Source organism: Melanotaenia boesemani, chromosome 22, assembly GCF_017639745.1.
Source record: "Melanotaenia boesemani isolate fMelBoe1 chromosome 22, fMelBoe1.pri, whole genome shotgun sequence".
In the NCBI taxonomy this organism is placed as follows: domain Eukaryota; kingdom Metazoa; phylum Chordata; class Actinopteri; order Atheriniformes; family Melanotaeniidae; genus Melanotaenia; species Melanotaenia boesemani.
The window spans coordinates 4,876,537-4,889,105 of NC_055703.1; the positions used below are offsets into that span (position 1 = coordinate 4,876,537).

General features: G+C 37.1%; 2 protein-coding genes across 2 annotated transcripts in view; both read left to right on the forward strand.

Annotated features, from left to right (window-relative positions):
• Positions 1-1,790: 1,790 nt before the first annotated feature.
• Positions 1,791-10,521, forward strand: LOC121634198. The gene is made up of 23 exons (XM_041976712.1): positions 1,791-1,821; positions 3,193-3,294; positions 3,915-4,058; positions 5,676-5,843; positions 6,165-6,305; positions 6,410-6,580; positions 6,722-6,766; positions 6,866-7,018; positions 7,123-7,293; positions 7,435-7,479; positions 7,579-7,731; positions 7,836-8,006; positions 8,148-8,192; positions 8,292-8,444; positions 8,549-8,719; positions 8,861-8,905; positions 9,005-9,157; positions 9,262-9,432; positions 9,573-9,617; positions 9,717-9,869; positions 9,974-10,144; positions 10,286-10,330; positions 10,430-10,521. The coding sequence occupies exons 1-23, from the start codon at positions 1,791-1,793 to the stop codon at positions 10,519-10,521; spliced, it is 2,739 nt and encodes a 912-aa protein (XP_041832646.1).
• Positions 10,522-10,537: 16 nt separating this feature from the next.
• Positions 10,538-12,569, forward strand: part of LOC121634199 (E3 UFM1-protein ligase 1-like) — a 17,769-nt gene continuing 15,737 nt past the window's right edge. The window contains 6 exon segments of the mRNA XM_041976713.1: positions 10,538-10,584; positions 10,689-10,859; positions 11,001-11,045; positions 11,145-11,297; positions 11,402-11,572; positions 12,035-12,224. Of these exon segments, the coding sequence (XP_041832647.1) occupies positions 10,787-10,859; positions 11,001-11,045; positions 11,145-11,297; positions 11,402-11,572; positions 12,035-12,224 (632 nt within the window). The 5' untranslated portion in view covers positions 10,538-10,584; positions 10,689-10,786.

The following is a 12,569-nucleotide window of genomic DNA, read 5'->3' on the forward strand; positions in this document are numbered from 1 at the left end:
TAGGAGGAATTTGAAGCTTGTTAAATCATAAACAATGAAAACCTGCTCTGATGTGAAAGCATTTAGACAGGGAGCATTTTTCTTTGGCAGTTTGTCACGGCAGTTCAGTCTTTCATTTCAGCTGGAGGCTTATTTATAAAAGAATAGGTTTTCTGCAGGCCAACCTTGCAACAAGTCATACTTGTCCAGTTTTTTTGTATTTATACCGGCCTATCTTTAATATGCTAACTGAGGTCTGGAGTGCGGCCTGTATCCATTGGGTTGTTTACAGTTTCTGATCATTGCACAGTCTGACCTTGAGGGGAACTTTCTGAAATTCCACCCCTGGGGAAAATGGAAACTGATGTTTTTATGTAGATAATGTTGTGAAACTGGAAAGGCTTCTGCATTTCTAGAAGTTCCCACACTGATGGTAATCATTTCACTGAATGAAGTGAATTAGCAACACTCAATTTAATGAATACTGCCCCTGCCTCTTGATTTAGTTCTTAGTTGTAATAAATAAATAATTTATATAAAAGGACAGATTTTTAATTTGTTTTTTAGAATAAAAAAAACTGTCTTGGAGTTTTTTTCTTCTTTCTTTTTTTTTTTTTTTAAGGAAGAATCTTTCTATTCAGGAAACGTAAGATTGATCTTCAGTCTAAATCAGATATGATTGTGATGTTAACAGTTGTAACTTGTTAACAAACAAGAAAATAATCTTCCTGTTTCCTGGTGAAATTATCTTACAGAGCAGGTGGCTCGGGCTGAATATGACGTTGATGTGGAGCTGAATGTAACAGATATCAGAACTGTTGACTTCCTCAGGAATCTACTGAACAGTGGGAGCTTCAGTCTGACCTTAAGTTCCAACGTGAATGTTACAAACATTAACTTCACCACTGGTAAGAAAAGTTTGAATAAACCATGACCTCAGTTTGTGTCTACTTACATCTTTGCAGTATTATAGATACTTATAAGGAATGCCCAAAGGCTGCGTTGGCTTTAGACTTAGTAAAAAACATGGTCTCAAGGAAGCTGTACTGCTACGGAAGTCCAGACAAAACTTAAAACATCGAAATGAGCAGAAAAAAGAACTTATCACAGCCAAAACACAATGCAGCAGTTGAGAGATGTCATACGACACAAAGGTCCTTTAAATTAAAACACCATGTCAAACACTGATGAATAAATTGTGGTTTAATAATTTTTGCAATTGTTATAGAAAAATTACCAAGAGTCTGAATCAGTAAAAGTAATTAGAAGATTTATTACAGGAGAAGTAGAAATTACAAAAAATTTCACTTGCAAGTTGAGAGTGTCGTCCAGACTCGCGTGAAGTCCAGAGAGACTCTGACTCTGCATCATTAGCATCAGTTTTTATTCAACCTGGATCCAGCTGAGGATCAGTCTCTCAAACTGATAGTAGTAAAAAAGGAGATTGAGAGGCGTCATTCTCACCCAATCAGGCTGTCATTTTCTAAACAATTGTTTTCTATCAGCTGCCTATCAGTCTTATCTTCCTCCCACGTCATGAATCTGAAAGAATGTTCAGTCTGTCCTCACATACAATGACCCAACAGAAGAATAATAACGTTAATGTTCTATATCAGTAATGTTCTATATCAGAAGGAAAAGAAAACACACATCATGAAATGTAATTGAGAATAATAAATGAATGAATGCATTTTATAAGTAAAAGAATGATTACACTTGTAGTTATTGTATGAGTAAATATGACTGAATACCATATGCATTAAAATTACTTCCACACAATGCACCATGTACGCAGCATTTCACTGAGAAAGATGGGAGAGAATGGGAGAAGCCCTTCAAACTGTAACATGATGGCTCATCTGGCTCATGTTGCTGCATGAATGTACAAGAAATTAAAACTCCTTACAATAAAGCTTTGGAACAAGAGGGATAATCTTTTGGTAATTTCTTGATATAAAATTGAATAAAACATGAGTTGTGGAGCATAAATACTGTATTAACTAATTTAATGGGTATAGTTTTGTAAAAGTACTGTACCTGAAACCGTCCTGTGAATGCTGCTCTAATTCAGACCTTTTACTTCACACTTTATTGTACAAACAAATTTATATTTATAATATTGACATTTTTCCTTACAACAACAATAAACCAGACTTTTATTGTATTTATTTAGTTCTTATATTATATATTTTATATTAGTGTAAAACAATCAGGTGTTAAGGAGTTAGAATATTTTTTCCAAAACCAAACTGCTTGACTATTTTCACTGAATTGCAAATCATTTAGCAGTTTTTTCCAGCTTAAATAAAAATAAATCCATCAGGACAGACTGTCCTATTAAAAAAAAAACACTTGTGAAGGGGGTTTAAAAGTTATAGTTTTTTTTTGTTTAACCTTTTATCACCTGACCAAAGTGGATTCAGTGGAAGAAGACTTCTGAAGTCTTTCCTTTAACAAAATGAAAAAATAAATAAATAAATAAAAATAAAAAAAATAAAATAAATAAATGATAAGCATGTAAGTACTGTATATTACTGTGTAATATCAGAATTATTGTAGTGCAATGGTATCCACCAGGGGGCAGAAGGCAAGGATCAGTTGTATATTACAGAGTTTTGAGGAAAGTTTTTACCATAATGTGATGCAATAGGTCTGTGAAAGTGTATGAATCAAATATGATAAGTACTATAAGTAGAATGAAGCACTTAACAGAATAAAATAAAGTTGTTTACAGCGTTTAGAATGAAGAAATTCATTCTTGTGACCACTCCTACTTGTATGAGTATGTGCATGAATGGATGAATATGGCTTGTAATAAAAATAAAGGTTTTGAATAGTCAAAAAGACTTCAGGAAAATCTAAATATCAATAGTGTATTTAGACATAAATCTGTCATAAAATGCAACAAGGTTTTAATGTTTACATCAGAATCTGAAAAGGGAAGAAACTAAGTGCTGGAGAGGTAATAGTTAAAATAACACAACAGGAACTGTGACATTTTTTAGGACTTACAAACTGCACTGTAATTTATGTCAGTATGGCCTCTGGGGCTTTATAAAGGTTAAACTTTAACAATGAACCATACAAAATCCTGCAGCATCTCAGCAACATTGGCCCATTTGCTTTGGAAGCCAAGATTCATATTAACACTTCTTATTTGTCATTTAGATTTTACACTCTTACTTTAAAATCTTTTATGTCTTTTCTTTCCAGTGTGCCATCCCAATGGTAGCAAGTATGAGTGCAGATGTGAAGATCAGTATGCTTGGTCCTACGAAGACTGTATGACATATGGAGCCTGTGATGAATTCAGTGGTAACACATGTAGCTGCATCAACAATATTCCATTCAATGGGCAAAGATGCCAGCCAAAAACAAGTAATTATCTTTATTGAAGCTTGCTTTATTCAAATCTAAATCTTATAGTAGTAAAATTTCTTTTGCATATTCTAATTGCATTTCAGCTATTGTAATAAATAAACTTTTTCTCTTTTCTTTGCCCACAAGAAAATGAACAGCAGTATAAATACATCATTGAGGTTGAAATCATTGTTGGCTACAGTGCAGTGATTGAACTGCTAAAAGACAGTATTGGAAACACCAGTTTTCCTTTCAGAGTCAACAAAGCAGTCAATATCACACAAATTGACATAATATTCACAGGTTAGTATTTTGAATTTTAAGCTTGTAGCTGTGAAAGTAAATGATTTAGAAAAGGAGGTCAGAGTCCACATGAGTTTTAATACATCATCTCATCAGCTGGATAAGCTTACTGTACCATTAGCTGGGAATTTAAACCCTAATATGAACAGAACAATTCATGCATGGCCTTTTAAGTTTTTGAAAAAGGAGGGATATATCAAATTGTCTTAAGAAAATGGAGTTTATTAGGTGTCACAACATAAATAGTTTCTAATTAGATTTTCTTTCAACAGTTCCTTTACCTGTTCATGATTACCTGATTTTTATCGAGCTCAACACAACTGACTCGACTCAGCTGAGAAACACTCTCAAAGATGTAACCTTCCCTGTCCAAATCACCCCTGACGTAAACATCTCAGATACTGATATCACTACAGGTAAGAGAAGATATTATGTTTTTTAAAAACAAATTTTACCTCAGTAGAAAGTGATCTACGAATAGTTCTCTGGCATTAGGCGTTTCCCCAAGTCACTAAAGTTAGCTGCCATCAAGCCATTTCTGAAGAAAAGGACTCTAGATGCCTCTATAATGAATAACTATAGACCTGTCTCTAACCTCTCTTTTATATTCAAGATTATTAAGAAAGTTATTTAACCAGCTCAATAACTTTTTAAACGGAAGTGGAAATCTTGATCAATTTAATTCATGCTTCAGACCAAAGTGTTAAAAGATTGATTCTGATCATGTATCAGTCCTGGTTCTGCTGCAATGTGTTTAATATTGGAAATCACAGAATCCTGTTGCACAGGTTAAAAAATTGGACTTTCTGGAGAGGTCCTTAATTGGTTCAAGTCCTATTTAGAAGTCCAATGTTATTTCATTAAGATTAGCAGCAATGAATCTGAGCAAGGGGCCATGACTTGTGGAGTCCCCCAAAGGTTAGTTCTTGGCCTTGTGCTCACTTTGGGTCAAATATTGCAGAAATTTAATTATCAGAGTTATGCAGATGATGCACAACTTTATGTGTCTCTGTCATCAGATGACTGCAGCTCAAAAGACTTACTGTGTCAGTGTCTGGAGCAAATAAACACTTGGATGAGGGACAATTTTCTACAATTAAATGAAGACAAATCTGGCATTATTCTGTTTGGAAGCAAAGAGAAGAGGGTCAGCATTGGTAAACACCTGGAGACTCTGGCTCTTAAAATCACTGACCAAGTTCGTAACCTTGGAGTGTTGATACGCTCAGCTCTGACTTTCAATAGCCACATCAAAACTGTCTGCAGCAAATGTTTTGTCTCCTAAAATGAGCAGGAGAAACTTATCCAAGAGTATCCAGTAGGCTGGATTACTGTAATTGTTTTTACTGGACTTCCTAAAAAGAGCATTAAACATCTGCAGCTCATCCAGAATGCTGCAACTAGAGGTTTAACCAGCAAGGATAAGATTTGCACACATCACACTAGTTTAACATCTTTAGACTGGTTTCCTGTCAGTCACAGAATATATATTAAAACTCACCTGATAGTTTACAATTATACAGAACGGTTTAGGCCCAGAATACATCTGTGATACTGTATGTTCAGAAAATATAGATCTTAGATCCAAAGACTCTGGTCAACTAGACCAGACCAGAGTCAAGACTAAACATGGAGAAACAGCATTTAGGTGTTATGCTGCAAACAAGTGGAAGAAACTGCCAGTTTAGATTAAACTTTCACCAAATGTAAACATTTTTAAATCCATGTTAAAAACATGTGCCTATGCATGAAATCTGAAATCTGCACCGAATCTTTTAACTTCTCTAAACTGCTGTTTGCTTTATATAATATTAGTTTTATACACACACACACACACACACACACAGCTAAATTATGTCTTAATACAATTTTAATTGCGTCACTCATATCTCTCTAGGTCTTTTTGTACGGAAAAGCTGTAAGAATAAACTTGCATAAGAAAATAATTTGTTTCTGTCTGTTATTTTCTGAATTATTTATTCTTTCAGTTTTCATCATTTCTGTCTAAAAGAAAATGTGCTGCTCTTTTGCAGTTTGCAGCCCAGATGGTTCTGGCTTCCACTGCAGCTGTGAGAACGGCTTCATCTGGCCAAGTGAAAAGTGCACCACCTATGGGACATGTGGTGGTGCTACAAACAAGTCATGTGGGTGCATTAAAGGCATTCCCAATGATGGGGAGTACTGTCAGCGAGTGCAGCAAAGTAAGTGTTTAATCCAAACAGTAATCATGATCGTTTTTACCGTTTAAGCTAATTTATACCCTAATAAACTCTGACAACTGTGGAGTCTATGATTTAGTTATGTAGCATTTGACATGAACGATTCATCACAGGAATGTTTTTGTTCTTGTCTCCAGACTTAACGGTGTAAACTATAAAAAAGTCTGAGGTTTAATCATAAAACAAAACAGATGCAGTAGTATTAATAACAATTTATGATTTATGATGATAATATTTATTACTATATTGAAAGTGGAAGATCTTACATGGTTTCTAAATTTTGTGGCCTTGTTTTTCCACAAGCTTGCGAATACCTGCTTTCTGTTGAGCTGAACACCACAGATATGACAGTCATCAATGAACTGAGGAGCATTCTGACAAACATCAGTGTTCCCATCAGCATCAGCAACAACATCCAGATCTCTGATGTCAACATCTCTACAGGTAGGATTCATTTCACACTGATGGGTCATGCAGAATTTCCAGTAGTTTATGTCCAAATCATGATGTTTGTCGATGATCCTGATGTTTTCTATTCCTGTCTCCAGTCTGCTCTCCCAGCAGTGGTGGTTTCCAGTGCAGATGTGAGGATCAGTATCGCTGGTCATGTGATCGCTGTCTGACATACGGATCATGTGACGACATCATGAATGACACATGTGGATGCATCAATGCCATTCCTCCTGATGGACAGTACTGCCAGTCTGTGTATCAACAAAGTAAGAAGCTTAACACAATCCTCTAAATGTTTGATGAAACCATTGAAACTTATGTTGACTTTGGCAATTTCCTCACCTGATTATATGGAAGTCTTTTTTTCTGCGTTATTTTTATGTCTCTTTTCTTTTATGTATTTGTAGACTTCACAGCTTGTCCTGCTACAACACCCTCTCCAAAAACGACATGTAAGATTGACAGGACTGTACTAGTTTAAGTAATTTATAGGTAACTATTACTCAATAGGATGTTGCTAATATCACGTTTCTTCAAACCTCTCTCTGCAGTACCTCCAGTTCTCCATAAATACCTGCTTTCTGTTGAGCTGAACACCACAGATATGACAGTAATAAATAAACTGAGGAGCATTCTGACATACATCAGTGTTCCCATCAGCATCAGCAACAACATCCAGATCTCTGATGTCAACATCTCTACAGGTAGGATTCATTTCACACTGATGGTTCATACAGAATTTCCAGTAGTTTATGTCCAAATCATGATGTTTGTCGATGATCCTGATGTTTTCTATTCCTGTCTCCAGTCTGCTCTCCCAGCAGTGGTGGTTTCCAGTGCAGATGTGAGGATCAGTATCGCTGGTCATGTGATCGCTGTCTGACATACGGATCATGTGACGACATCATGAATGACACATGTGGATGCATCAATGCCATTCCTCCTGATGGACAGTACTGCCAGTCTGTGTATCAACAAAGTAAGAAGTTTAACACAATCCTCTAAATGTTTGATGAAACCATTGAAACTTATGTTGACTTTGGCAATTTCCTCACCTGATTATATGGAAGTCTTTTTTTCTGCGTTATTTTTATGTCTCTTTTCTTTTATGTATTTGTAGACTTCACAGCTTGTCCTGCTACAACACCCTCTCCAACAACGACATGTAAGATTGACAGGACTGTACTAGTTTAAGTAATTTATAGCTAACTTTTACCAAATAGGATGTTGCTAATATCACGTTTCTTCAAACCTCTCTCTGCAGTACCTCCAGTTCTCCATAAATACCTGCTTTCTGTTGAGCTGAACACCACAGATATGACAGTAATAAATAAACTGAGGAGCATTCTGACATACATCAGTGTTCCCATCAGCATCAGCAACAACATCCAGATCTCTGATGTCAACATCTCTACAGGTAGGATTCATTTCACACTGATGGTTCATGCAGAATTTCCAGTAGTTTATGTCCAAATCATGATGTTTGTCGATGATCCTGATGTTTTCTATTCCTGTCTCCAGTCTGCTCTCCCAGCAGTGGTGGTTTCCAGTGCAGATGTGAGGATCAGTATCGCTGGTCATGTGATCGCTGTCTGACATACGGATCATGTGACGACATCATGAATGACACATGTGGATGCATCAATGCCATTCCTCCTGATGGACAGTACTGCCAGTCTGTGTATCAACAAAGTAAGAAGTTTAACACAATCCTCTAAATGTTTGATGAAACCATTGAAACTTATGTTGACTTTGGCAATTTCCTCACCTGATTATATGGAAGTCTTTTTTTCTGCGTTATTTTTATGTCTCTTTTCTTTTATGTATTTGTAGACTTCACAGCTTGTCCTGCTACAACACCCTCTCCAACAACGACATGTAAGATTGACAGGACTGTACTAGTTTAAGTAATTTATAGGTAACTATTACTCAATAGGATGTTGCTAATATCACGTTTCTTCAAACCTCTCTCTGCAGTACCTCCAGTTCTCCATAAATACCTGCTTTCTGTTGAGCTGAACACCACAGATATGACAGTAATAAATAAACTGAGGAGCATTCTGACAAACATCAGTGCTCCCATCAGCATCAGCAACAACATCCAGATCTCTGATGTCAACATCTCTACAGGTAGGATTCATTTCACACTGATGGGTCATACAGAATTTCCAGTAGTTTATGTCCAAATCATGATGTTTGTCGATGATCCTGATGTTTTCTATTCCTGTCTCCAGTCTGCTCTCCCAGCAGTGGTGGTTTCCAGTGCAGATGTGAGGATCAGTATCGCTGGTCATGTGATCGCTGTCTGACATACGGATCATGTGACGACATCATGAATGACACATGTGGATGCATCAATGCCATTCCTCCTGATGGACAGTACTGCCAGTCTGTGTATCAACAAAGTAAGAAGTTTAACACAATCCTCTAAATGTTTGATGAAACCATTGAAACTTATGTTGACTTTGGCAATTTCCTCACCTGATTATATGGAAGTCTTTTTTTCTGCGTTATTTTTATGTCTCTTTTCTTTTATGTATTTGTAGACTTCACAGCTTGTCCTGCTACAACACCCTCTCCAACAACGACATGTAAGATTGACAGGACTGTACTAGTTTAAGTAATTTATAGGTAACTATTACTCAATAGGATGTTGCTAATATCACGTTTCTTCAAACCTCTCTCTGCAGTACCTCCAGTTCTCCATAAATACCTGCTTTCTGTTGAGCTGAACACCACAGATATGACAGTAATAAATAAACTGAGGAGCATTCTGACAAACATCAGTGTTCCCATCAGCATCAGCAACAACATCCAGATCTCTGATGTCAACATCTCTACAGGTAGGATTCATTTCACACTGATGGGTCATACAGAATTTCCAGTAGTTTATGTCCAAATCATGATGTTTGTCGATGATCCTGATGTTTTCTATTCCTGTCTCCAGTCTGCTCTCCCAGCAGTGGTGGTTTCCAGTGCAGATGTGAGGATCAGTATCGCTGGTCATGTGATCGCTGTCTGACATACGGATCATGTGACGACATCATGAATGACACATGTGGATGCATCAATGCCATTCCTCCTGATGGACAGTACTGCCAGTCTGTGTATCAACAAAGTAAGAAGTTTAACACAATCCTCTAAATGTTTGATGAAACCATTGAAACTTATGTTGACTTTGGCAATTTCCTCACCTGATTATATGGAAGTCTTTTTTTCTGCGTTATTTTATGTCTCTTTTCTTTTATGTATTTGTAGACTTCACAGCTTGTCCTGCTACAACACCCTCTCCAACAACGACATGTAAGATTGACAGGACTGTACTAGTTTAAGTAATTTATAGCTAACTATTACTCAATAGGATGTTGCTAATATCACGTTTCTTCAAACCTCTCTCTGCAGTACCTCCAGTTCTCCATAAATACCTGCTTTCTGTTGAGCTGAACACCACAGATATGACAGTAATAAATAAACTGAGGAGCATTCTGACAAACATCAGTATTCCCATCAGCATCAGCAACAACATCCAGATCTCTGATGTCAACATCTCTACAGGTAGGATTCATTTCACACTGATGGGTCATGCAGAATTTCCAGTAGTTTATGTCCAAATCATGATGTTTGTCGATGATCCTGATGTTTTCTATTCCTGTCTCCAGTCTGCTCTCCCAGCAGTGGTGGTTTCCAGTGCAGATGTGAGGATCAGTATCGCTGGTCATGTGATCGCTGTCTGACATACGGATCATGTGACGACATCATGAATGACACATGTGGATGCATCAATGCCATTCCTCCTGATGGACAGTACTGCCAGTCTGTGTATCAACAAAGTAAGAAGTTTAACACAATCCTCTAAATGTTTGATGAAACCATTGAAACTTATGTTGACTTTGGCAATTTCCTCACCTGATTATATGGAAGTCTTTTTTTCTGCGTTATTTTTATGTCTCTTTTCTTTTATGTATTTGTAGACTTCACAGCTTGTCCTGCTACAACACCCTCTCCAACAACGACATGTAAGATTGACAGGACTGTACTAGTTTAAGTAATTTATAGGTAACTATTACTCAATAGGATGTTGCTAATATCACGTTTCTTCAAACCTCTCTCTGCAGTACCTCCAGTTCTCCATAAATACCTGCTTTCTGTTGAGCTGAACACCACAGATATGACAGTAATAAATAAACTGAGGAGCATTCTGACATAACATCAGTGCTTCCCATCAGCATCAGCAACAACATCCAGATCTCTGATGTCAACATCTCTACAGGTAGGATTCATTTCACACTGATGGTTCATGCAGAATTTCCAGTAGTTTATGTCCAAATCATGATGTTTGTCGATGATCCTGATGTTTTCTATTCCTGTCTCCAGTCTGCTCTCCCAGCAGTGGTGGTTTCCAGTGCAGATGTGAGGATCAGTATCGCTGGTCATGTGATCGCTGTCTGACATACGGATCATGTGACAACATCATGAATGACACATGTGGATGCATCAATGCCATTCCTCCTGATGGACAGTACTGCCAGTCTGTGTATCAACAAAGTAAGAAGCTTAACACAATCCTCTAAATGTTTGATGAAACCATTGAAACTTATGTTGACTTTGGCAATTTCCTCACCTGATTATATGGAAGTCTTTTTTTCTGCGTTATTTTTATGTCTCTTTTCTTTTATGTATTTGTAGACTTCACAGCTTGTCCTGCTACAACACCCTCTCCAAAAACGACATGTAAGATTGACAGGACTGTACTAGTTTAAGTAATTTATAGGTAACTATTACTCAATAGGATGTTGCTAATATCACGTTTCTTCAAACCTCTCTCTGCAGTACCTCCAGTTCTCCATAAATACCTGCTTTCTGTTGAGCTGAACACCACAGATATGACAGTAATAAATAAACTGAGGAGCATTCTGACAAACATCAGTGCTCCCATCAGCATCAGCAACAACATCCAGATCTCTGATGTCAACATCTCTACAGGTAGGATTCATTTCACACTGATGGGTCATGCAGAATTTCCAGTAGTTTATGTCCAAATCATGATGTTTGTCGATGATCCTGATGTTTTCTATTCCTGTCTCCAGTCTGCTCTCCCAGCAGTGGTGGTTTCCAGTGCAGATGTGAGGATCAGTATCGCTGGTCATGTGATCGCTGTCTGACATATGGATCATGTGACAACATCATGAATGACACATGTGGATGCATCAATGCCATTCCTCCTGATGGACAGTACTGCCAGTCTGTGTATCAACAAAGTAAGAAGTTTAACACAATCCTCTAAATTTTTGACGAAAACATTGAAACTTATGTTGACCTTGGAAATTTCCTCACGTGATTATATGGAAGTCTTTTTGTCTGCGTTATTTTTATGTCTCTTTTATTTTATGTATTTGAAGACTTCAGAAAAAAAAGCCTCAACGCATGATTAAAAAAATTATTGGCCTCCATTAAGCTTTGCGTTAACCTGTGATTAGCACGGTAACGTGCCCATATATATATATTCACCACCGTTCAAAAGTTCACTTTGCCATGGGATTTAATAGGGAAGTCACCCCAAACTTTTGAACGGTAGTGTATATATATATACATATATACATATATATATATATATATACACTACCAGAGAGAGAGAGAGAGAGAGAGAGAGAGAGAGAGTACACACATCATCTCTGGCACAGCTTTTTCTGTTTAATAAATTTGATGTCATTTTCCTACAGATCTCCATCCATGCCCACCACCAACTCCTGTAATAGGTATGATATGCAAACTATTTTCTTCAACTCTATGTCACCCAGCTACTGTTTCACTGGAATATTTTACAGAAATGGAGATATTGTTTTGTGGTCAAATTGTGGAGGCAAGGATAAAAAAAAAAAAACAAATAAACATTATTACTCAAAACTTTTTGTGAACCACCAATGAACCTAAATATAATTCAGCTACCATTACATGTCTGTTTAACACTTGATTTTTTAATTCTTGGTTAGGCATTAACAGCTTGTATTATTAGGCCCGAGCACCGACGGCGGTGCGAAGGCCTGTTGTAATTGCTCCGTTTTTTCCCTATTTAGGCCCGAGCACCGAAGGCGGTGCGAAGGCCTATTGTAATTGCTCCGTTTCTTCCTTATTCTTCTTCTTCTTGTCAAAAGTAAATTGCATTTTAGGGGACCTGAACATGCACGAAAACGCGCCTAATTTTGCGTACCCCCCCAAGGGAATGTGTAAATTTACGTATTTTGTGGTGCTCTCAGT